The following is a 26,687-nucleotide window of genomic DNA, read 5'->3' as shown; positions in this document are numbered from 1 at the left end:
GCAGGCTCTGAAACGTTTTCCTTCATTTCCCAATTTCTCTATGATACCTTGAACACCCACACAGCATACTAAAGAGGGTTCGGAGGCAAAGAAGCGTGTGCTACTGTGCATTCACTATCACGATTCCTATACCGATCAAAAGTAGTATCAGTGCTAAGAATACGTTTGGCTTTCAATCTAGAACCTACAATACGAGCAGAATCCTTTGGTAATTTCAAATTTATGACAAAATCATTTAGTTCCGCTTGATCCAACTTTATATAGCTGCTGATCACCATGACACTCATGATGAGAACATTCTTCAGACAAAGACTCTTCACCTAAGAATCTTCTTCAACTGTTAGTAAAACTGTAGAAGGCAATGAAATTGCTACATCCGTCCCATGTGGAATCGGTCGTATTGCGCAGAGCAGTTTATTATTGAATTATATACTCATATTTGACATTGAATTCAAAGACAACACATGATCAGAAGTAACAACGACCATTGGCTTTCTCCGAACGATTGGAACACTTGAAGCTAACGGTTTTTGTTTTCCAATGCTTCACAGCATAAATGTCGCTTTATTTTTCATTCAGTGTGCTGCACTATTAATATTTCATCTATCAGTACTGGTACTGGAAATGATACCAGAAACTGTTCAAAGTGAGGAAAATTAGTATATTATGAATGCGAATCCGTCGATATCACCGAGCAGAGTTGTAAAAAGTGGGTTTCACATGACATCAACTCCGTACTGAACAGTCAACACAATGACTTGGACTCGGACTCGAGTCAAAACACCAGGACCCGGACTCGACACTCTACTCAGTGACTTGAACTAGGACTTGACTCGGCGCCGAATTGAAAATGACTCGACTTGACTCGAGTCAAAACTAAAAAATTGAGAATGACTTGTGACTCGGAACCTTGTGACTTGGTTACAACCCTGGTTGTGAGTCCAAAAGTTTTATCAATTATGAAACGAAACTGTGCCATGCTTTTCCTGAATAAAAAAATAGTAGGTTATCAATCGCTTTACAAATTTAAAGGTCTCGCGGACCCCCTAAAAATGGTTCTCGGACCCCCGAGTGAGAACCACTGCTCTACTTTTCACGAGTGTGCGCGCACTCATCAACTCGCCATGCGGTCCCTTGACCAGCAGTGCGTAACGAGTACCGACTAAAATAGGTCATCACTTCAGCTTATTTGAGAGCGGCAAGATTATTCTATGCGCGGCGAATTTGTCATCAGTGCGCGGGGGACGACGACATGCTCGGAGAAAACTAAAATCATGGGTTTACCCTTAACTCCAGTGTAATGATATTTAGTGCTCTAAACCTTTTTTTGAATTTCTGGTTTCGGCTTTCTCTTTTTGACACGCGCGTTCGTCCTTTATGGATGATAGATATGATGAATCATATAGTAATCGCGAGCACTGATTGACTTATTTTCTGGATTAGGGATTTGGAAACGACTCATGTATAAATTTGAAACGCGTATCGTATGATTCGTAATAAGACCATGGCAACAAAAATTTGACCCAAACCATATTGAAAGAGTAATTTCATGTAAATTTAATTGTTACTCATACTTTGCCACATAATCGTGGCATATTATTGAACAGGCTTCAAAGTATAAGAATTTACTGTTTAGTTGATACAGCCTATGGTTTTAGTCCACGCATCAACACTCAAAAATCAGGTTTAATGTTATGAATTCCAAGCAACTGTTCGCGGGCCGCACAGAATGACTTCGCGAGCCGCACTTTACCCAGGTCTGCCCTAGAACCTCCTTTCCAAATCACCAAGTAATGTGAAATTACGTACGCTAGTTACTTACGATGACGGCGGAGAAACAATGACCAGGTCGGTCCGTGGACATATTAGCATGCGACACAATAGCAATCGACACTTGATCATAGCGACTTTTGGTCATGGCGACTCGTGGGCATGTAGACACATCAGCACAGGGACAAATTAACATAAGGACATATTAGCATGGGAACACACGAGCATGGATACACGTGACCATAAGGACACATGACCATGGTGACAATTTAGTAAGTGCCACTTGAGCATGGTGACACATGAGCAATTGAGCCTGCGATACTTGAGCATGCGACACTTGATCTATTTTGCAATAAAAATTCATTCAGTGAGAATTATTATTCTCAGATAGGGAAGTTTTAGGTTACGTGGGTGGGTAGGGGAACATAGGGTTGGAGGTGAGTTAGCGTACATGTTGGGGTTAAGGTATCTCAAGAATATGGTTGGGGATGATGGATATTAGGCTAGGTTAGGGTTAACGTTAGGGTTAAGGTTTAGGTTAGGGTTAGGGTTAAGGTATCCCAAGATTAGGGTTGAGGGTGATTGGTATTAGGGCAGGGAGGGGGATATATCATTTTCGAACTGGTATAAAGCCATGGTTTTGACGCTAGTTAACTACACACTAATAAATGACAAATGATATAGTGTCGCATGCCCAAGTGTCGCATGCTCAGGTGCCACATGCTCAAGTGTCGCATGCTCAGGTGTCGCATGCTCAAGTGTCGCATGTGCAGGTGTCCGCATGCTCATTTGTCACCATGGTAATATCTCACCATGCTCATATATCACCATCACCATGCACAAGTGTCAACATGCTGAAATGTCCCAATGGTTATGTGCCCCCATGCTCACGTGTTACCAAGCCCATATGTAACCATGTTGATTAGTCCCCATGCTAATGCGTAATTATATGCTCAAGAAGCGCACGCTAATCTGTTTCCTTGCCTATGTATCCTAGGGTTGCCATACGTCCCGAATTTCCCGGACATGTCCGGAATTTCACTGAAAAATCTGCGTCCGGGAGGAATTTCTAAAATATGCATAAATGTCCGGAATTTTGAAGGCTTGAAGCAGGCTCAAAAGTTTTTCGTAAATCAACATAAACAATACTATTTTCAAGCAGATTTATGCTATTCAAAATTGTTCTTCGCGCCGCGCGCGAGTTAATGCAAAGTATAATGATATTAGTATGGGCACCAGGCACCACCCTCTCCAAAAATTGCAATCAGAAGTAATATAAATAACCATCATTTACTGAAATAAGTCTGATTGTAATCGCCATTATAAGCTAATGGTATATTCCTAGAGTTGGTTAAGGCCGATTGGATGCTTCAATCACAGACAGTGCATGGTTCCAAATCTTGGGGTCGTTCGCCTTTATCTGGCGATCGCGATGATCTTGAGCTTTGTCACGGAACATTTTCGAGTGGGAAATGAGGTCGCGACCATAAAAGGTTGGAAATCACCGGATGTGCAACCTGCTGGTGCATTTATAATAGTCTAATATATGGAAGAATCAATATCAATATTTTTTTGACAGAATTCATACATAAAATTTAACAGCCAAATGCATATAGTATGTGCCCAACAAGGTACATCGACTATCCTATGGTGGGCTCAAGATCAGTGCTTTTTTGGGCGGAAGGAGGGGGAGGGGGAGGGGAAAATGTTGGTTCGGATATGAATAAAACACATATACCGATAGCCCACCGACCTAACAGTATAGCAGGACTGCCAATCACAATCCTGACAGGCCAAACACGGCCCGTCAGATGATTTCATCCGGCCCGTGGAGAAATCTATTGCAGACCCTAGCAAGTAGCAATCACCAGAGCTCACATTACAGATGGCCTAATTCATGCCCTATGTTTCACTCCATTCCTGTAGAGTGTGTACATTCGATGGGCAATGCTTTGCCAGTCTGACGTCATATTGACGGTCAATGAGTTTACACCTCATTATAAAATCCGCTAGTGGGCGCTACAAAGTGTCCGGAATTTGCTTCTCAAAAATATGGTAACCCTAATGTATCCCCTTGCTCATGTTTCACCATGCTCATATGTCCCTATGATCATGTGTCGCCGTGCTAATGTGTTCTCATGCTCTAGCGTCGCATGCTTACCTATCGTTTTTCATTGTGTCGCATGCTCATAGGCTATATCGGGCAACCAACCAGGTCAGACAGCCGCATCACAGCGAAATAATACGCTGTCCAATTCTCAAACCGACTATATAGTATGGATCGTGTACTCGAGACGGCCGACATATAGTGTAGAGGAAATTCATGCCCCAGTTACTGTAACTGTTAGGTATTCCTCATCTATAACCATCCTCAATTCTGGATATGTAGGCTATATTGTATATAGTAGCTTCCTACGTAGCATGAGTGTCAAGAGTGTTCATGTCATCAAACATAAGTTGGCAACTGAATCAACTGCCATTATGGGTTTTAAGGGTTTTTATAATATATAAATCTGACTCTAAAGGAGTCAGACCTCACCGATGATGAACATCGCCGAAAGTGACTGCATCTGCCAATGGATATCGAACATATTGAGCATGTTCGAACATGTGCTTTGGAAGACACAATTCTTCCATATTAGAGAACTCCACTGAAGAACATTGCATAGAAATGGTTAGGCAGCTACATGTATTCTCGTACTCACCCATGTGCTTTAACCATTCATTAAATAGTGTCCGAAGCTTGTTCGTAGCATCACCATCGACACGACCTAGAAGGTCTGGTACATCCATCCGGACTTTACATCGTGTAAATGTAATCCAATCACTGTCGTGTCGAAATTTTGTGCGTACATATTCGAAGCAGTCGTCGACTTTGCCTTTCTTATATTGATCAACTAACGGAAGAATCATCGCTGGAGACCCTACAAATTAGATACAGAATCATTCAATAAGTGATGCCCAGGCCTGTTTATTTTTGGATGTTGGGTTTTATTTTTGGAGATTCTCCAAAAATAAGATTTGAAAACATCCAAAAATAAGCTTTTTTTGGATGATGTTTTATTCAAATTTTTTAGTGAAATAAACGTGTCAGAGCAGTGTAAATACTGTGGAAACAACCAGTAAACTCACAAAAACAGCATGTGTGTGAGGGAGGGGGTCTCCGAAACGCTAAAAATACTTTCCCTCACTGGATGGATCAGAGGCGTGGCGACAAGGGTTGAAGAGGCGGCTTGGTATGAATTCGTGCGAATATGGTGCGGGTGGGACCTTGTGACGCAGGCCGAATACCGCCACCTCTACAACAGTCACTTCGTCCCCACGATGATGATACTGAATGGCTACCTCCGACGGCAACAGCACTTGATCCGGGAAAAGAAAAGTATGTGCCCCAAGTTTGCTGACACATGTTGGTTGTCAATTAAGAGGATGACCACTTGATTGACTAGACACCGTACCAAACTCCTCGAGGTTATAAACGATAAAAGTCCGGCCTGTGCACCTTCGCTGCAGTGGGGGATCCAACTAATCGTCCTCGAACCCATGGCCACAGATCTGAGCACCACCGTCACAAAGATTCAGGGACTTGGTCATCTGATCGTGGAGCAGCAGGAGGAGCTCTATCGCCTGGTCGAACGCATTCGATCTCGGTGCCCAGCTGAGGACTGGACAATTACACCCGCGGCAAGTAAGGTCCTCTGGTCAGAGGGTGCTGGGCTATCAAGTTCACTGAGGCACGCAACTTCGTGGAGGATTAGACAGTGCACTGTGCAGTCCTCGAGAATATCGACGAAGAAGAGAAGCAGTCCACATTCGAGGCAACCGGCCGACGGCATAAGGAAATTTGAAGTTGCCGACAATGAAAGGGTTCTGCCCTGTCTACTACTACAAGTGGTGCAACATCGTAGGCAGGACAGAACAAACACTTCTTGCTCTTTTAGATTCTAATAATATAAACAAGAGTGATACATATATTTCAGCTACTTTATTTGCAGCTCAGTGAATTGATCGACAAACACCGGAGTGGGCTGTCGAACAAGTGGACACCTGAGTAGACACAGAATATCGAAGACCGATTCCAATCCATGTCTGTCCGATACAAAATGGACGTCACTTTCAAGCGCATTATTGACAAGCGACGGTTCTTTGGACCCAGATGGCTCGATGTTTCCCACAACTGCGACGGTCGAAGCCGATTTCACCAAAATACACTGGGAGAAGGGTCTCTTCCGGGCGTCACCCTCTGATTTTTATTTAAAGGGCATTCTCCAGGCCAAAGACTTTGTGACGAAAGTATTGGAAAGTTAGATCAAGGTCACTGATGATGTGGATGTGTTGAAGGACATGAATACATGATAATAACATACTTTCTGTGAAGTTTTCTAGTAGTATTAGGGCTAAAAACACCTTCATTTCTTATTTTTGGAGATTCTCCAAAAATAAAATTTGAAAACATCCAAAACTAAGCTATTTTTGTTATTTTTGGAGAAATCCAAAAATAAACAGGCCTGGTGATGCCTAATTGTAATATCTTGATATAGTTTGCAGCGTATTGATTACATTACTCATGAGTCCTTGATTGATGGAATATGCGATTGGACTTTAGTTAGGTTTGCTTGGAGTTAGGACAAAGAAGAAATGGACATTACATATGACATAAAACCGTTGAAAGTTTATAAGATAGATACCCCAGTACCGACATTGACTAAATTAATTATGACAGAGGTATATGATTAATGCGTCACTTCGGTGTCACGATGACGAAAATAACAAGGCCAGGACAAAAGGATTCATCGATGTTTTCGATAATAATATTCTCAAATTAGAAAAAAGTAGGTTAGCGATTTGTGAAATCTGTCAGAAGAAATGCATTTACTGCATACAAACTGAAATGACTTCGCGTACCATTAGGGGTAAGCATATCGCAGGTTGAAAAGCATTGAGTTAGACACATCCACAATCTTACCCACACCAGTTGAGCACTCACAAGTACCACACTTGACGCTCGTCGAGCTCCTTCTTTGCACATTCCCTATCGTCAATTCCATCAATGTTGGTTGTTATGGGGAAGGAGACGTCAGCAGATGTTGAAGCATCGCCATGTCATATGCCTTATCAAGGTTTTGGTTCGACGTATATAGTATATATGTAACCATGCGTATATATGCATTCTAGTAGCGTAACTGCCGCACCCCAAACCCACCAATTCAGGGCAGCTCGAAGTGATCCCAAAATTATTTTGCAAATCAAGATAAATTGTAAAGTATTTAGTTGGTTACTTGCTACAACTTCGATTTTTTTTCGCGCTGCGCTCGATTTTTTGTACTTAAATGTTCACTTCTACATGGGTACCTTCAGCCTCCTCAATTCGCCCTACGAGCGACAAGATATACACTTAAACACAGTACCCCCATTCCAGTAAAACGTGGCTGACTAGTAGTGATAAAAGACAGCCGTCGCAAAAGTGGGCCTGGGGGTGAAACTCCTCAGAAGTTTGGTTTACATTCCTATGACAGGACCAAGAGCAACGATTTTTTGGGGGTGGAGGGTGACAAAATTATGTTTCGGTACTAATGTGATCAAGAAGGCCTACTTGATACTTTGCGTTAATAAATATATGCATATGATTAATGCCAGGATTCGCTTATATTTCTATGCCGGACAGCCCACAAATTTAATTCAGATACGGTCACTGAGCAGTGCTCAGTGAGCACTGTAACATGATAAAGGGAGTGAAGATCGTTGCTGTCATGGAATTGACTGGGGAAAAAATTGCAGTGACTCACAATTACTAGGTGGTAGGCGGTACTCGAAGGTGTCGACTTGATTCCGACACGTAGTACGTACCAATGTGATCGAGCCACTTTTGAAATAGTTTCCAACATTTTGTTGAGGAGTCATTTGTCTTTTCTTCAATTTCGCCCGAAATATCCACGGATACGTGAAGACGCGTAAACGAAACCCATTCCTTGTAGTTTTCCATTTGGGAACATACATATGAGAAGCATTGCTTGATTCTTTCTTCGTGATATTCTTTAACCATGCTTCGAAGCTTCGTCAGAGACCTTCCACTGTCTGTCAAAGGTCAAAGGTACAAAGGTAAATGATACATTCCGAAGAAAGTTACGAATGAACGAAACATTGACCGACTCGTGAGTCAATGATTGAATGGGGAATCAGACCTGGGTATGATGACACGATTTATGGGTCAATATTAATGATTTCAAGGCGTGTGGTACGGTTAACTTTGATATGTTAAAACAGGAATGTGTCAGCTGATGGTGAACCCATCTTGACACAAATTACCAATATCCTTTTAATAACTCAGGATCATGGTGTTATGATCATGTATTAGATCTATGTGATATTCCAATCAAAAGCCGCTTCAAATTACAATTCAATTCATATCTATTGTTATATTAAGCAATTGATTATGTGGGACTCTCTGCCATGAATAGGAAATACGAAAGCGCGCAAAATATCAAATATACGATCGCCAAATTGAGGAGAGTTGCCCAATTATTCACCCCGCTGGTACACCCTCAGGAATTAGAGGGTTATCACGGCCCCATTTCAATAAACTTTTGGAGGTGAATCCGTAGAAGCCATCAAAAATAAATGTAGTTGAACGTTAATGCCCCAAACAACGATAAAAATGGTCTTTATTTTAATCTCTGTAATCTCTCCACCCGGTCAACACTCTCAGGAAAAGAGCTAAAGTAAAGACTGCACGTAAATCATTCAAATTAATTCGGGAATTTGCCCGCCTAGTTCGGACACAGACTCGCAATTCACATCATTAGGTCATGCCTCAACAAACAGTATGGTTTAGCACAGTATATCTTAACCTGATCGCAAGCGCCCCCAAGGGGCGATATGAAAAATGGCGTCGCAGTAGAGGGTGAAGTAAGGACATATGACTATAAAGTAGAACAAGACTTCTGTATTTAACCCTGAGTTCTCATTGCAAATTAATATTCGACAAAATCTGCCAAAACTCAAATGTTTTCGTCTCACGCCTCGCAAAATATCCACCGACAATGTTTGCAACACGTTTGCATGAATGCAGAGGTTTATTGACATTCATGTAAAATGAATTGCGTGTACTTTTAGATCGCCAATTCCCCGTTGAAACACTTATGTTCGAATAGCTCAGGTTCTTTTCCACAAAATGATTCCAACTAGGTATTTTATCCTGCTGCGCACAGCATGTCAAAATCGAATAAAGAGGCACCCCAGCAAACACAGTACAGACCAAAGATGTAGAAAAGCCGAGCCGATATAGTAGATATTAGATCTCGGCAGGTCGTAGAAAGGGGGATTTTGTGTCGACTCAATTCAACGTCTTTTCCATGTCCTTCAATAATGTAAATATTATGCAGATGCTACAGCCTTTAAACATGGTGAGTAGAATGTAGATCCTACGTTAGAAGAAGAAGATCCTGATATAATAACCTGTTTTCTACCACTATGGGCTTAACCTGATCACGGCTGCGTACACACACCACATTATTTACTACATATTAATCACATTTGTGATAATTTAATTTCAAACGAATTGGCAATAATGCCGTTGTAAAAAATAAAACGAACAAACGAACGAATGTCATTATAAATAAAGTGAAAACAGTCCTTATCATCAGGTTTCATCTTCTGATGAGCCAGTTAAATAACCAGCATGCGGCCTTTTTTTTTCAACACCCTGCAGAAATAAAATGAAAATGATGATTAATAGCTAAGACATTCGTACTGCGAAAATGGCAGAGGTAGCGACTAACGAATGACTCCTACATTTTTTTCGCCCATACTTACTAAAATGGATTCGATTCTGAACTATTTCCACTCAAGTTTTCAAGTTTTATTATTATATTTTTTAATATTATATGACTAGAGAACTGACTTCAATCGTCACTTCTACTTGATTATCAAGATCAGCGATGACTACTTCAGCACTCTTTGAAAACAGCCACTAACACAAAAAGAATTCTTGACTAAAATTTCTTCACATTCTGTCCAAAATGATCAATTCAACAATCCAAATGAATCAGTTATTTGGCCGCTAGTTGGAGACAGGGTTGTAACCAAGTCACATGGTTCCGAGTCACGAGTCAATCATACTTTTGTGGTTTTGACTCGAGTCGAGACGAGTCATTTTCAATTCATCACAGACTCGAGTCCGAGTCCAAGTCACCGTTCAAAGGGTCAAGTCCGAGTCATGGTGTTATGACTCGAGTCGAGTCCAAGTCACAGTATTGAAGTCATGTTCAACTCATGTTTTCAATCCTGCTTGGGTGATATCGAATTCCCTGTTTGCGAAACATGCTCATTTTGTCCCTATCAGAGTCTTGGCACGTGTTTATTTAGGCAGATAACGGACAGATCCTGGCCTCATTTACCGATGCTAAAGATAACTTTACTGATCTTAGAACTTAAAACCAAATATCTCTCTTGTCAGTCTGATACATCACCAATACAAGCATTCAGTTTTTATTATGAACACATCGACGATAGCTCACGAATAGCTGATAGAGAACCAACGAATTCACGTCTACATACTATCTGATAGAGAACGTCAAGATACTAGTTGATAGAGAATCAATAGATGCATGTTTATGTAGAGGTATTTACAACTGGCCAGCATGCTGTAAAAGCGTGCATGCAACTATGTGCATTGTGCAGTGACAACAGAACAGATACCTTTTGATTATACTAAAGGTTTTCCCAATTGCATTACAGACTACATCGCAGTTACAGCATTGGAGAAATAATTGTACAATGGGGCTGTTCAAAAACATTTTTTCAAATTTTCCGGCTACTTCTTAAAATTGCTAGATTGCCTAAAAAATCAAATTTGGCTCAATTCCAACCAGTAGAAAGCAATGCTATGAAAGAAAATTTTAGACTAATTACAAATAGAGATTTTCGAATTTTACCGGCTATCTCATGATATTGTTACATTGTGTAAAAATATGATTCATAGCAAATTTGACTCAATTCCAACTAGAAAAAGTGAACTTATTACAGTAGAATGTTTTGGATATGAAAAATAGTCGGCTTACTACTATGTAATTATAATATATGAAAGAATTTCTCACTAAAATACTCCATTTATTTTCAAATCCAAAATATTCTCCTCTCACATCATTGATTCCACTTTTTTCAAATTAAGCCAGATGCAGTGTTCCTTTTATGCAACATAACAATTTTATCATGTAACCACCCAGTAAAATAAAAAAGAAGTTATTTTAGAACAGCCATATTGTACAAACATCACACAACATCAGCCATTCATTATTACTCACGTGCACAATGCACATACCTAACAAAACGTCAAATGGACGAGGGGCATTGTGTGTTTTCACAGACAGCAGATCAAATCAATGAGTTACACCTCAAAAATACTAATGTGGAAAGAAGATCCTCAAATATGTTGAAGCGGCATGGCCGTAGAATGAATCCACATCTACTGAATACACGTTCCACTAGTGCACTAGATGCAGGAATTGACAAGCATTTTTGAACCACACTGAAGAGCATTGAATACTCATTCTTTTTAGTCGCATAAAAATGCAAAGAATCATCGCCTTCAAATCTACACATGAGCTTATCAGTCTCTTCACCATCTGAGTCATTTCATTGGCTCTAATTGAACTTTGATTCAATTGTTTGCTTGTATAATTGAAAAGTCTTGAGTACTTTAATTGCGGAGGATCTATTACCTCTTCATCACTGGACGATTTTGTACAATGCATTGCTACTATGTATCATTTTCTGTTGTTTTTACGGCGGCATATCTGATATCAGACAAGTGCAACGAAAGCAGTGGTGACAAATAGCGATGTCGGCAGAATTCGTCGGATGCGTTGATCTAGCCATTATGATTCGCAAATTTCTTCATCTTCAAGTCATATAAAATAAGCCGAGTCAATGACTTGGGTCGAGTTATGCGTAATGACTCGAGTACAAATCGAGTCAATCCAAATATTGACTCGAGTCGAGTCGAGTCATTTTCCCATTTCAAGAAAATGACTCGAGTCAAGTCGAGTCATAAAAAAATCGTGACTCGAGTCTGACTCGAGTCGAGTCATGACTCGAGTCATTACAACCCTGGTTGGAGAGATATATACTCAAGTCTAGAAAGTGGAATGATACTCTGCCTGGAAAGCTGAAGACCTAACAATATTGTGTACAGAGAAAACATTTGAGTGGCGGCACTGGTATAGACATTAATAAATTATTAGAATTGACAGCAAGATAACCAGCAAGACATTAAAATGAGAATTAGTGCAGTTTCTTAGGCTGTAGTGATACTCAGCCAGTAATTGACCTAGCAGAGAGCAAAACGTTGTAAATAAAGCGAGCGAAACCTCCGACAAATGATACGATAAAACATTAGAATCGACAGTCTTACTAGAAGCAGAATAACAATCATGAGGGGTTAGAGAACAGAAGCCCGGGAAGTGACCATCAGAAATTACTGCATACTGGCCGAACAAATCCATGACCACTAACAAATGGTCTTTCAATAGTCAATATTGATACCAAATGACACCATCCCTATTTCATAGCAACATTTAGCAAATACAGCGCTGGAGTCAACCTTATATAAGCCCTAACCAAACGCCCATTAGTTTTCCCACCTACTACTTCGCGGATGGAAATACGCATTAAAGCGAACGGACGCGACTTGTCACACTCTTGCTATTTCTGCTCCTTTTTTCTCTTCGTTCCTCTTCTCTGTCGCTTCCGCTTGAGGAGAGAAACAGTCGGCCGCGTTTACGGATCGTGAATTCCCGGTGGGTGATTCTTCCTCGAATGGTCAGCACCTTGAAAATTGAGAACAATGTTGTTGCAAAATGCATGACAATTTGAAAGTTACATCATTCTAATTATTCCAGTTATGGCCGTGAATCGTTACAAGTGCGGTAACCATAAGAATTATTACTATACTTCAACTACAAATACAATACATTGTATAAAATGATTACCAATTCTTTTACGTTGATCGAGTCCCAAATAGATGAATTATGTCAAAGAATTTGCTAAATTTTTGTATAATTTGACAGATTCCCAAATCTTCTCAAAGTGCACCTTTCAAAAATTTGATATCAAGGCTCCCAACATTTTACAATTCGAAGTTGGATGGCTTTACCAATACAAGCAAACAGTTTGTATCGCAATTGACAATTATGTAGAGAACGCTGCGAGACATATGAGTAGGCCTACCCTAAAACGTTTCTCTCACATGGACATTAGGGCTCTTAAAATATGACTTTTTTTCTCAAATCGTTCTGGCTACTTGATAATATTGTTAGGTTACCTAATTTAAGCCTAAACACAAAATTTGGTTCAATTCCAGCCAGTAACCGCTTTGCTACAGGAGAAGAAAGTTTCTATTTATTATATAAAAATAAATAGGTAATAAAAATTTGAAAATTTTCTGTTCACCCCATGAAAGTGTTAGGCTGTCTATAGAAACGATGCTCACCAAATTTGGTTCAATTCCAACCAGTGGAAGCGGAGATATTGCCGTCGAAAAATTTGGATTTAAATAAAATAGTATTTACGGTGACCGATTCTTTGTTTACTTATTAAAGTTGTGCTCACCGTAAGTACTATTTTATTAAAATCCAAATTTTTCGACAGCAATAACTCCGCTTCCACTGGTTGGAATTGAACCAAATTTGGTGAGCATCGTTTCTATAGACAGCCTAACACTTTCATGGGGTTAACAGAAAATCTTCAAATTTTTTATTATTCATTTTTATATAATAAATAGGAACTTTCTTCTCTTGTAGCAAAGCGGATACTGGCTGGATTTGAACCATATTTTGTTTGTAGGCTTAAATTAGGTAACCTAACAATTTTATCAAGTAGCCAGTACGATTTGAGAAAAAAAGTCATTTTTGAAGAGCCCTACTGTTCATGACCGTCCACGTTTAGAGTTGCATCTCAAAGATGCTAAAATAAGCCTAAATATAATCCAAGCAATACGATCGTCCACTTTGACCGACTGAATTTCTAAAAACACCTTGATAGCTTCCACATCTTACGTTTATATATACTGTCTGCTATCGGCACAACAAAGTAGGCCTATTTAAAAATACCAAAACAGATTCAACATACCACATCTCTTGCAAAGGCTTTTGCTTTCATTCAATTTTCCATCAAACTTCTTTAAATCCTCCTTTGTGGTGAGTTGCTTTGGAATTCTTCTAGGATCAATTCCGATATTGTTTTATCATATACAATCTATGGCGGAATAAAAGTTTCGGATAAGTTCTAAAACGAACACAATTTTCCACACAAAAGTCAATTGCCACACGAAATGCCAAATGCTACGGTCTCATTTTACAAGGTATGGCGAGGAAACGTAGTGGTACGTTCCATTATAGCTAAACACCAATGAATTGCGGGTTCGAGCGTGACACGTCGACTCCATAATTCCTACCGAAGTGTTGGCCGTTTATCTAGGCTCCTCCTCGCCATCTGATTCGCATAGCCATGTCTTAAAAAGCCTAGGAGTGGGCCGTGCTGTAAGTGGGCAGATGGTTGCCGATGCACCCGGCACTTGGTGAATTCGGCCGCACTAACTCGGCACTTGGTGAATTCGGCCCTCGGGAAATTTTGAAATGAAGTGTATTTACAGCTATTAATATGAATTATCAAACTAATAATAGTATTATCAAGTGATTCGTCAATCTTGTAAGGAGATCAGGGCATCCGTAGATCGCGCAGTCACGGCGTGATTAGATCACGGATTGCGTAGCCACGGGAAATAACACAGCGCTCATATACCGACCACGCGCGGTCTGCTTGGAATCGATGGCGTGAGTCACGGGCCTGTGTCGTGTAAGTTTTGAGAAGATGGATCTTGGCGTTGTATGTGAGATCAAAACTGTGGAACATCAAGCGGCGCTTCTTCGTTTATCGATCACGACAAGCCAGTGTTCCTCATCAACAAATGTTTCGCATGATCACGTCAAAATAAATTATTTTTTGCCTTTGGAGAGACGATTCCACTCTGGGATTAGGGTGTCTCGATAACACGGTTGAAGGATCCCAAGATTACGAGATCTACCACGAGCCACGACACGTTTAAATTTCCTTTTTGATACTGTTCATTCATACTAAATGCATTTCTAATGCGAAGGTGTTCTAGTGCCAATTCCTCCAAGGGCCGAGTTCACCAAGTGAAGAGCGTTGCGTTATTTCCCGCAATTACGCAATCTGTGATCTAATCACGCCGTGACTGTGTGATCTACGCATGCCCTGACCGCCGTACAACATTGACAACCACTCAAAGTGCCAAGTTCACCGTCAAACATTCCAGTAACCAATCATGGTGACCGGTACCGCTACGAGATCTACCACGGCCGAATTCACCAAGTGCCGAGTTTGTGCGGCCGAATTCACCAAGTGCCGAGTTCACTGGTAATCGGGCAGATACGGAATAATAATAATAAGAACCGGCCTGGTGTAAAATGACCAGTGTAGTCGAACCACCACCATGAACACCACAAACAAACAAATAAACATCTAACAAGGAAAAGAAATTACCTTTGCAGCCTTTGACAAACACAGTTACCATTGAAACCAGCAATTAAGGTCTTATTCGAAAGCAGAATAACAACTGTTTTAGTGGACATATCAAATCAAATGTTGGAAAGTTCATGTAAAATAGCCCAAAATATTATCTTACTGTGACCATATTCCATCAATATGGTCTGGCTAGCCAAATTCTCTGGGCCAACATAATCAAGCTGCGTTTGGTTTCAACGATTAATAATCTTGTCACTGGATTCGAGGTATAATTGCACTCAAATATCAAATTTTGCTCCATTAATCAACATCAAGTTGAAAATGTCCATTCTTGCACCAACTTTTATAAAATCATGAATCAGTGTTCTACAGGAATGTATCTATATGACTTATATACCTAGAAAATTCAAGCATAAATATTATGATATACCGTAGGTATAGGTACCGGTAATTCAGATGTTTGAAGCGAATTATAGTGGTCTAATTTCACTAAATTAGAGCGAAATGCCAGCAATATAATTGTAATCTAATTCGGAAAAACGGTTTAGCTCTAATTCTAACCTGGAAAAGCTGAAACTTTTCTATAGTTGTCTACACCTGTTTTGCAGAAAGTCAAACAGCTCTAGGCGTCATATACTACAGGCAATTCGAAATACCCCATAAGCTATATGCTACTGTATATATACCTTTAACCCGCTACCTCAGTCAGTCACAATTCCTATATATTTACGGCATTTACCATACAGAAAGAGCGAACTATGCCTGGCTGCGACCTGTTGCGCTTCAAATCTTTGTATGGCGCGATGACGTAAAATTTGAATCGCCGAAATATTCTAGAAGTCACGCATCGATAATCATATTCCTAAACGTACAACATATCACTTATTTAGTTATTCTCTGAATAAAACTATAAACCATACTCGTTGAACATGCGAGATTACCGAAAGAGCGAATATATATATAATGAAGATCATATATATCAGAGGAAAACAAAACTATTCGACCTTAGAGCAACAACACGAATATACAACACCGGTGACATCCTCACGCAATAAAACGAAGGGAGAACATTGTTTTCTAATGGATAGAACGAAGCTACCGCATGAGATCGAACAAAACCGGATAGAATTCATCGTGATTGAATGTACCGACAAAGTCATCCTTTCTACGTATTTTAGTCGTACCCGCGAGAGATAGAAAATTTGCATTATTAGGTTAACTACCGGATATAACGAAGCCTAATGCATGAGATGGAACAACACCGAGTATGAATTTATTCTGATTGAATATAACCACAAGACCATCCTACTACGTATTTTAGACATTCCCTCGACACTTAGAAAATCAGAACCTAATCGAGATGATCCCGGATGATCCTTTTACGGTTTTGTGTTTGCTGGGACTGTACTACTATGGTTTGGTTTTTGTGGTAATTATGGTGTCGGTCGACCACTATGGCCGATGATATTCGTCATTTTTGAACCGTAATTGCCGGTCACGGCCCACTTCGAAGCTTTTTGTAAGACACCGCTTACGCCGATGATATGGCGAGGAGGAGCCTACGTCGACCTCGGTCGGACTCGAACCGGCAACCCATTGGTGTTGCAGCCACGGATTTTACCACTGCGCTATCTCGCCGATGTACTACGATGGATTGTAAATTAAAGATAAGTATAAATTATTATATGATCAGGCACTGAAGCCACCCTGAAATAACCATCCACGTCTGAAATATAGGCATTGTCCAAACAATCGGAGTGCCGCAATGAACATCCTACAGTCATCGAGCATGTCCACATTCATGTCGAAATAAAAGCAATTGTACTAAATAAATACTATAGTTAACCCTCTAGTTTACTAGACCACGATCTGACATATCGATCTCGCCTTTAGACACATGTCACCTGTTTTGCCACATGTCCTTTAATAATATCTTGTTTTACTTTTCATTCAGTGTGCATGACTCCTTTTTTATATCGCCACGGCCAGTTGGGTGTCTGATTTGCAAGACTTCTCCAAGTCGTTACGACACCTTCCTACCGTCCATTGCATCGGAGTGTTGTGGTGTATTGGAATGATGAATATTTTACTAAAAAAATGAATTGAACAATGCAGATTTCAAATGTTGAGGGCGACTTTTGATCAGGTTCCGGCGCCCTAAAGATATTTTTCTTCATGTTTTCGGAATCTGTACAACCGTAACTTTCGACCAAGACCATATGCAGTCAATCTTGCGCTCTGCACGATAGCTTTTGAATTGCAACAAATCCTACAGTCGGTGCGGCGAATCAATCCACTCCCCAGCCACAGCGAAGCGAAAAGAAACAAAAAAATTCGGTTGTTGCCATTCCATTCGATAATGCCACTTTTGAGTGTCAGAGCGCATTGTACATTAAAATGCATTGAAGCTTTTTGGCGAAAATGAATAACTAAATATACTTGTATTTGTGAGCTACAAAATTAAATCTTCAGAATATTTCTCCATGGTTCCAATACGGATTATACCATAGTGTAGGGTTACCATATTTCTGTGACCCACCTTCCAGACACTCTTTAGCGCCGACTGGTGGATTTCAAAATGAGTTATGACGTCACACTAGCAAAGCTTTGCTCATAGACCAGAGGTGGTCAGGAACCGGTTCAGGAGTATGTGGCTGTGTGTTGTGTAACCGGGACCGAAAGCACATGTTTTCAGCCCCTTCCGGCCCAAATAAACAATGATTTTGAGCCCACCATAGAGTAATCGATGCAACTTCGTGGGGGCTTGCTACATGAATCTGGTTTCTATATACATCTGGTCGTTGAATTTATTGAATAAATTCTGTCAATAATATTAGTTGTTCCATATATTACTAGATAGTTACTACTCTCCGCCCACATGATCAGAGTTAACGGTAGAGCTGGTGGAGGATGATGAGCTCTAAAATACAGGGAGCGTAATTGTAGCCTACATCGTTAAGTCATTTTCATGCCCCACCGATAAGATCGTTTATCAGTCTTATGCCGGTGCGCACCACGGAGCTTTATAATCACCTCACATCCAGTAGTTTCCCACCTTTTATGGTCGCGACTCCATCTCCAATTTAAAAATGTTCCGTGGCCAAGATCAAAATTTGACGAGCTGATTACTAAAAGAATTCCGCACCTTTGCCCAGACTTACTCCCGGGTTAATTTGGAAGCTGATTACTTTCAACATATTCGCGAACCCCAGAATAAAGGCAAACGACCCCAACGTTTGGAACCACTATATATAATTGAATATAGCATTTAAACGGCCTTAGCGATCTCTAGGAACATACCGTTCTCCTATAATTGCGATTACAATTAGGCTTATTCCAGTAAATGAAGGTTGTTTTTATTCATATTTTATTGTAGTTTTTGCGAGGGTGGTAGTCTCCATATTAAAATCAATAAATGTGATAGTAAATCGCGCGCATCGCGAATAACATTATCATGCATCAGCATAAATATTCCCAACAATAATGTTTTTATGTTGATTAACGAAAAAATTATGAGCCTACATAAAGTCTTCGAAATTCCGGACTTTTGGCATATTTTAGAAATTCCCTTCGGACGTTAGTTTGAACAGTGAAACTCCGGACATGTCCTGGAAATTCCGGACGTATGGCAATCCTACCATAGTGTCCTACAATGGCGTGGACACAAGCAAATCTCACGGCTCACTGTGATTGGTCTACGTCACACTTTCCATTTGGCCAAAGGTAATTTTACGTTAATTTTTGACCGGATATCCGAGCGCGATAATTGATAAAATTGATATAAATCTAAATCTACTACGGTACTGATTGCGAAAATGTAAATTCTACCCCGCTCGTGGTCGTGAGACCCCTCAAAATTAGCCGCGAATGTTGCATTGTACCGGAGATAGTTATTGTAACGCAACAATGCCGTCTGGGAGCAGGTGAGGAGCACCGCAAACAGAAAGCGTATTGGCCATTGTTGCGCAGGCGATTGAGCATTCACACCCTCACTCTTGTGCGCAGTTGCTCCTTAGCTGCGCCGTATTATTCAAGACGGCATTGTTCTGACACAATACCAAACTCATTTACCATGCAACATTCGAGGTTGATTCGAGGCCGTAACCTCACATTGACGTTACATAATGTTGCTTGCTTTGTTTGGGATACATTCATGTTGAAGTTGATAACCGAGTGCATTAATAAATTCAATGTGAGCGAAGATCTCAACCCCTACCTCACGCATTTGATTTGCTAGTCACGGAAAGCTATAAAACAAAACCCAGTATAATTAACGTCCCCGTATGTCCAATCGCAGAGCTTAATTCGGAATGTGTACAGCGGGCTCGAACCAAACGGCATGAGCCCGTACCCCATGGTTGTTATAATAACCTTGATTTGATCTCGAATATAGGCACATACAAATATTATAGCGGTAATTAGTCGAGTGGTCCTCCGGTGCGATTCAAGAGATTTCGAATAGTGGAGTCCGGAACCGAAAAGACCGACTAGACTTTGAACTCTTATACCCTGTTTTTACTACCGTGTTCAAGATATAGGGAAGGGGGGCAGACCTAGGCAATTTTCAACGATAGCCGGTGCAGGAAAAAATGTCGAGAAGAACCTGCATATTTACACAAGATATTAGGGGCAGTTGAAATAACTCACAGAAAGCCATGACATATTCATATTAGTTTCAATTGGGTGAAATTGCGCCGATCTCGAACAACAAATTGGTGCGGAAAAGTGTAGCGGAAGAGGTGAAATTGCTCTTCAAAGTAAACCACAACAAAGTATAGACGCGTACCCGACAGTTCGACAATTATTTGAGTTGGTGCGGATATCAAAAAGTACTAGATGCATGTACACGTACAGCAATGCAGTTTTTGCTAATAGATTTAGTATCGAATATACTCGGATAAAGCCGTATCCCCGCTTGATTCGGCCGAAAGTGAGCGGAATCAGACTGTCTAAATTAATAATTTTACAAGAATGCTATTGCCTGACGACGAAGATATGTGATGTAAGCCAGCTTTGGCGGACAGTAATATAGCAAAATACTGATATTTAGCGAATGTTACTACATCCTGGAAATTATTGAGGATAAATTAAAAAACGATTGCTTATTAAGGGCACGAATTTCAAGTGAGGCCCAGTTATCGAAATCAAATGATATGTATATTGCGAAAAGGAACCGCTAAACATACCTTTTCCCCCTAACCAGTTTTCGAATTCTTCCCGTAATTCGATTGGCATCTCTCTGGTCAAATCGTTGAACAAGTGTACCGACAAATCCATTCCCAACTTTGAACGAGTGAATGAGACCCATTCGTCGGCAACTTGAAATTTTGAGCACATATATTTGAAGCACTGATCGAATCTCCGATTGTGGAATTGATCAACCATTCGACGAATCTTCGTCAAAGATGCTCTGCAGTCTGTCAACATATCCATAATCCCGTGGTCAGAATCGAAAGACGATACAGTATAATCAACCAATTGGAAAATCATTATTCCAGGATATAGTCGAAAAAAAACAGTAATCAACTGCGATACCGGCCATCATTATTCATATTTAGTAAGACTAGTAATCCTAAGTGTTATAAAGGAAAATACAGGTTCGAGAGCGATTTCACCAAAGATGAGCGTGTGCTTGAGAATTAGAACATACATTATTCTTATTCTAATTACATTGTATAAGGCTTTTGCTGGAGAACATCGAATTTATCATCCGGCAGTACATTTTATCAATTTTCAACACGAAATTATCTTTTACCAAAACATTATTGTCATCAGGTGACAATACGAGTCGCACTCGGACAATCAATGCGTTCAGGAATCTTACCGGTTGACTGCGGAAAAAATACTGCATAGAACGAAAATAGATGGACATTCGTATGCGGATGTTATCTTTGAGGTTACCTCAAATCGTTATAGTGTGTTCAAAAAAGCCCAGAAGTACAGTCAGCCACGCTATAAAAAGTCGGCCCCAGAGACCCGAAGTTGTATACATGCGAGAGAGTCTGTGACTGAAGAGTGGAAGTGAGCGAATGAAGAAGATACAAAAAGATATATATGCTGAAAGATACAAAGTCATTGAAACTGATCTATCCAATATCAATGTCATGATGCGCAAGGCCAGAAAGGGCGATAAGAGTCAATGAATTGTCGTGTATTAATAATGATGATGATAATAATAATAATATGCGGAACTAAAATTGTGGACATAAACAACCGATCTATTATCTCACATTCTTGATCTATCTTAAGTTTTACATAACACGATAGTCCCCGACTACATCGATGTTTTATATCCACTGTTTTGGTAAACACGTATTGATATCCTTGCATAGATGTGTTCATAATAGAAGCAATTCCCAATCTGTTTTCAATTGTGTTGGATGTTCCCACCAGATGTTACAGAACATCATTTCACAATAGTGAATGACCCGGTATTGTATTGGACATACGTAAGAAAGAATGCTACAGCTGTATTACTTTTCACAACCTTTTCGACTTTTAACATGTTATTGTCATTAGTCCATGGCGACGGTCGTTAACGACATGATTCTGAATGACCTAATTTACGGACATACTCACCGAGGTAATCTAACCATTGGTCGAAAATTCCCCGAAGTTTATTTGGATCATCACTTTTCTCTTTGTTAAACAGTGGCGTGTCCTGATTCATTCCTACATTGACGCGTGTAAAAGTGATCCATTCCTTTTCATGTTGAAGTTTTGAACATATGTATTCGAAGCAATCGTCGATTCGTTCATTGTGATATTCATCAATCATTTTACGAATCGTCGTAAGAGACGCTTCGTTGCCTATCGAAGAACAGTTAATTTTTCGATCAGATGAGGTTGGAACAAAACGACTGAAAAGTGGATATAATATTAGGGATAATGTGTTCGGTAGAATTTCCATATCCTGTATACAATGACATATAATCAGAGGTGGTCAAAGTAGTCAAGAAAGCTACTCAAGTAGAAGTAGAAGTAGCGACGAAAAAATCTACTCAAGTACGAGTAGAAGTACTTCTTCCATAAGCATCCTAAAACTACTTGAAGTAGAAGTAGAATTGACTGATTTTAAAAGTACTCAAGTAAATAAGCAGTTGTGCAAACGATCCTAATTCGTTCACATGGATTGTAAAAGGGGACAAATGGAGCTTTTCGCAAGGTGACGAGCTTGATTCATATTGATGCATACCAGCAGGTATCCAATTTTCGATAGCATGAGCATTCGTCCACATCAGGGGATGAAAATGATAGTATTGATATGGAAATGCGATACTAATCATCTGTTTTCTCGAACAGCACGTTTTAGAAAATAGCATGGTATGGCGCCATCCCCCATATTATAAGGCCCGTAGTTTAGTCGAAGAGAAGTTGTATAGGATACGATGTAAACGCTTTGCGCGATTAGTAAACGTTAATAAAAATATGATGGACCGTAAAAATGCCATATTGTGTTGCTTTATTTCCGGAAATTAAAGGCATTACTACGCTTGCTTTTATTCTTCAACATGTATGTTATCCAGCCAAATGAACTGATAATAATTATAACTCAAGGTACATGATACTGGGAATTGAAAGTGAAACATAAATACTACTTTTAAAAGCAGAACATGTTTTTCGTGCCTTTAGTCCAGAAAGTTTCAAAGGTGGTATCCTAAAACAGCTCTAAAACTAACAAAAAAAGTCAGAGTCGACTTTTCCAGGTTATGACGCGCCCATGGACATGCTAGATTACGATATGACAAGTAAATGCTAGATTGCGAAACATCAGTTTCAAACGTTATGATGAGCCATATATACTGTGGTGAATTATTTCATATGGGCGAAGGACGACAATGTGGTGTAAACGCAGGTATATCTAGGTATCTAGTTCCAGATATCCCTGTGTGAACCGAACCACGCCAATCCGCTACCTAAACTATAGTCATCGATACTTTCGTCAAATCATACTGGTCACTCCGCATCCACTGCGCGCGAAGCGCGACGAAAATTCTGGGCCTTACTCAACTTTAATGAAAATTAAATGTTGATACTCCGTGAAAACAGCCCTGAAATTCCTCAGGCTATCTTCCTGATTGGAAGATTGAACTACCTCTACTTGACAAACTGAAAATAGCGAAAAGTAAGTAAGTAGATCACAAAATATTACGAAGTAGAAGTAGAAGTAGCGAAAATCAGATCTACTTGAGTAAGTACCAGAAGTAGAGGAAAACTACTTGAGTACTTCGAAAAAGTAGAAGTACTTCGTTACTGACCACCTCTGCATATAATGGCATAATGTAGTTTGGTAATCCGCGGAACGTATCAACAAAAAACCTACAACCTGCACAGCAATTCCAATGCATAGATAGGCTATATATAGAATAGATGTGTGTTTTTACTGTGTATGCGTATTGGAATGGAGTCCATGGACTGTATAATGGATATACGCTGCGAAGTAAGACACCATTTCAGAATTGAAACGAAATTATATGACGTAATCTTTCTGATCTCAAATGGTTTTTTGGGTCTATCAAGGTAAAATGAGAGCCGAAAAAATCGGTTACGTAACGAGACACACTTAGGTCAGGTTTCAAGAAAACCAGGCAAGAGATTGAAAACAAATGAAAATGATTTGGCTGGTGTCAAGGAAGAGGTACCGGTTGTCAAGAATGTATCAATAAAAGATGGCTCGATTGTCAATGCGCGTTACATTGGTTTTGCTACCACGGAATCAAAAGACAAATCATTAAAAACAAGCTTCTTCTGCAGCAATTACACTCTTGTACATTTGCTGTTAAAGCCTATATTGAATATACTAATGAATAAAGGGCACACAGATAAGCCGTTAAATCCTACCCATGTGCTCCAACCACTTTTCAAATAATGTCCGAGATTTCTTTGATACTTCAATTGTATCTTCTCCGGCACCATTCAAAAGATTCATTCCGATCTTAGCATGTGTGAACGAAACCCACTCCCCGTAATCGCGAAATTTGGAAGACATATATTCAAAGCAGTCTTCGATATTATTTTTTCGATGTTCATCAACAAAACCGCGAATGTCCGTCAGAGATGATGTATTTCCTTTCAAAAAATATTAAATCGGTAATGAATGTAGCACTGCAAATAATGATTTTTCACCAAGTCACTGAATTCCTATGAAGCCCATCATCAGAAACGCTTATAATGTTTAATGTTTGTAAAGTCCAGTATTAATGTACAGGGATGGAAACCATAATTGATGCAATCTTGAACGTTTTATATGTTCTTTTACGTTGGCGAGTTGCAATTAAAAGGATAGAACATATAACGGGCGGCGCGCATATATATCGGGTTAGACAAAATTTGATATGGATCCCACGTAAGACTATCAGCCTTATTTTTGATCATATCAACGCTACTAGGCCTGTTTAAACAACATTGAATCAAGCAGGAATTCTAAAGAATGAATTGCATTGTAGAGCAAGTTTTTATTACCCGCGAATGGTACTTATTCCACACCTCAAAACATGACCGTCACATTATGTTGGTCTTTGGAATTTAAATTTCATATAATGTGCTGAAACGTCGTAGTTCGATTCAAAATTGATATCAAACGTACAACCTACAAAATATCACAAACCCATATATCGTTATTAATTTTATGGTAATCGGTATTAATCACTTTTATAGGAAAATAAACATTGGGGGATGTTCCGCGGGACTCGGCCTAATGAAGCTAAGACAATATTTCAGTATACTCCGGGAAACTATATAAACTTCGAATAAAATAGTATCAAAGACTGGTTTACATTACCTAAAATCATAATTTTAAAATCCTTTATTTGCGTTAAATCACAATGTTAATGGTGACATAACACATGATCAACAATAATCGTATATCTAGCACAATTTATCTCCCAATGGCAGCACAATTGAATAATGTAATATATTTCACAGCACGTTCCGAAGACATTGCTGAACCTCTATAACTACAGTTGCACTCACCGATGTAGTCCAACCATTTTTCGAATAGTTTTCGAAGTTCCTTCGGAGTATTATTTATCTCTGTATCGGTCCCCGTTGGATCTATTCCAAACTTAACACGTGTGAATGAAACCCATTCGTCATAATCTTTGAATTGTGAACACGTATATTCGAAGCACTTCTCCTTTTGATATTGATCAACCAAGCAATTAATCTTTTTTGGCGACAATTTGTTGTCTGTCAATACAAGTTGAAATCGTTGGCATAGTGAGGCCAAAATTGTAGCAAAATTGCAACATTTCACGACAAAATATCTAGATACGTAACCGGCCACTTTTGATTTTGCAAACAATTCATATCTAGCTCGGTTACAGCTAGCTAGCTCACAAGAATCCATACAGCAGTGGTTCCCAACCGGGGAGGAAGTTATATCCGAACGTATGCTCCTTATGTTTTTTTTGGGGGGGGGCTGGAAGTATGTTCAACCGCTATTTGAAATCTCTTTTTCACATACAAATTCCCATTTTTTTAAACTAGTTCAAATGTGCTGCAGTTCGCAAGACAATTTTGTAGGCCGACGACGACCTCTCTATCAAATATATCCTAAGCGAGAAAATCTCGTGCCGAATCTATCACGACAAGGCCTCTAGTGAAAGTATTCATCTTATATTTTCATGTCAACATTTTCAGACAGTGACAAAATATTCCAACGTCATCGATTCAAGTCAAAGAGATCGCTAGCCTTGCTTTACCTTTAGTGAATAGCTAGCCGATCGTAAAAATGACAAGTTAAACTTGGTGCAATGATGCCGAAACGGAACGGGTGTCCTAAATTTCAATGAGCTCCACCAGGAAATCTGATCACGCGTATGTTACATATCAGGGCTGTAACCACGTCACGAGGCTCCGAGTCACAAAGTCAATCTCACTTTCATAGTTTTGACTCGAGTCAAGTCTGAGCCCAAGTAACCGAGCAGAGGGTCGAGTCCGATTCATGGAATTATGACTCGAGTCCGAATCATTGTGTTGACTGCTCAGTTTCCAGTTGAAGTCTGTTGAACCCACTTTTTATAACTCTGTTTGGTGATATTGAATGATTTGGATTTGTAATATACTAATTTTCATCACTTTGAGCAGTTTCCTGTCGCATTCTCAAGTACCAGAACCGATAGACGAAATTCCAATAGAGTATATATAGTCACTTAACTGTTCTTCGAAATGACAATGAATGTGGCCGTATTATAGTCTCGAATCATATGCCTTGGTTCGAGTCATGCACAATGACTCGAGTCCAAGTCGAGTCAATACACAGATTCTCTCGAGTCGAGTCGTTTCCGCACTCGAGTCAAGTCGAGTCATCAGAAAATGGTTACCCGAATCGGACTCGAGTCTGATAAACCCTCTTATATATGAAAGTACCAATA

The 26,687-nt window shown here is 39.7% G+C and overlaps 1 protein-coding gene and 1 long non-coding RNA gene across 3 annotated transcripts in view; both read right to left on the bottom strand.

The window, feature by feature from the left end:
* Positions 1–26,687, bottom strand: part of LOC145458402 (uncharacterized) — a 91,404-nt gene that overhangs the window by 43,767 nt on the left and 20,950 nt on the right. For both annotated transcript variants that reach the window (XM_080336773.1, XM_080336764.1), the window contains exons 9-14: positions 25,285–25,500; positions 24,154–24,381; positions 21,892–22,122; positions 20,499–20,729; positions 7,618–7,845; positions 4,476–4,694 (exon numbers count right to left, since the gene is read on the bottom strand). In XM_080336773.1, the coding sequence (XP_080192899.1) occupies positions 4,476–4,694; positions 7,618–7,845; positions 20,499–20,729; positions 21,892–22,122; positions 24,154–24,381; positions 25,285–25,500 (1,353 nt within the window). The remainder of the gene's footprint in view (positions 1–4,475; positions 4,695–7,617; positions 7,846–20,498; positions 20,730–21,891; positions 22,123–24,153; positions 24,382–25,284; positions 25,501–26,687) is intronic.
* LOC145458855 (uncharacterized) lies at positions 9,280–14,364 on the bottom strand. Its single transcript, XR_013921209.1, has 3 exons — positions 13,897–14,364; positions 12,411–12,596; positions 9,280–9,472 (listed from the first exon to the last, which is right to left on the bottom strand). It is a non-coding gene; the product is annotated as an uncharacterized LOC145458855 (long non-coding RNA).

The sequence above is a fragment of the Botryllus schlosseri genome, chromosome 2 (assembly GCF_051294905.1).
Source record: "Botryllus schlosseri isolate E-star chromosome 2, Bs_hap1, whole genome shotgun sequence".
NCBI classification, from domain to species: Eukaryota; Metazoa; Chordata; class Ascidiacea; order Stolidobranchia; family Styelidae; genus Botryllus; species Botryllus schlosseri.
Note: the sequence above shows the minus strand (reverse complement) of the source record. Positions and strands in the feature narration are given on the sequence as shown.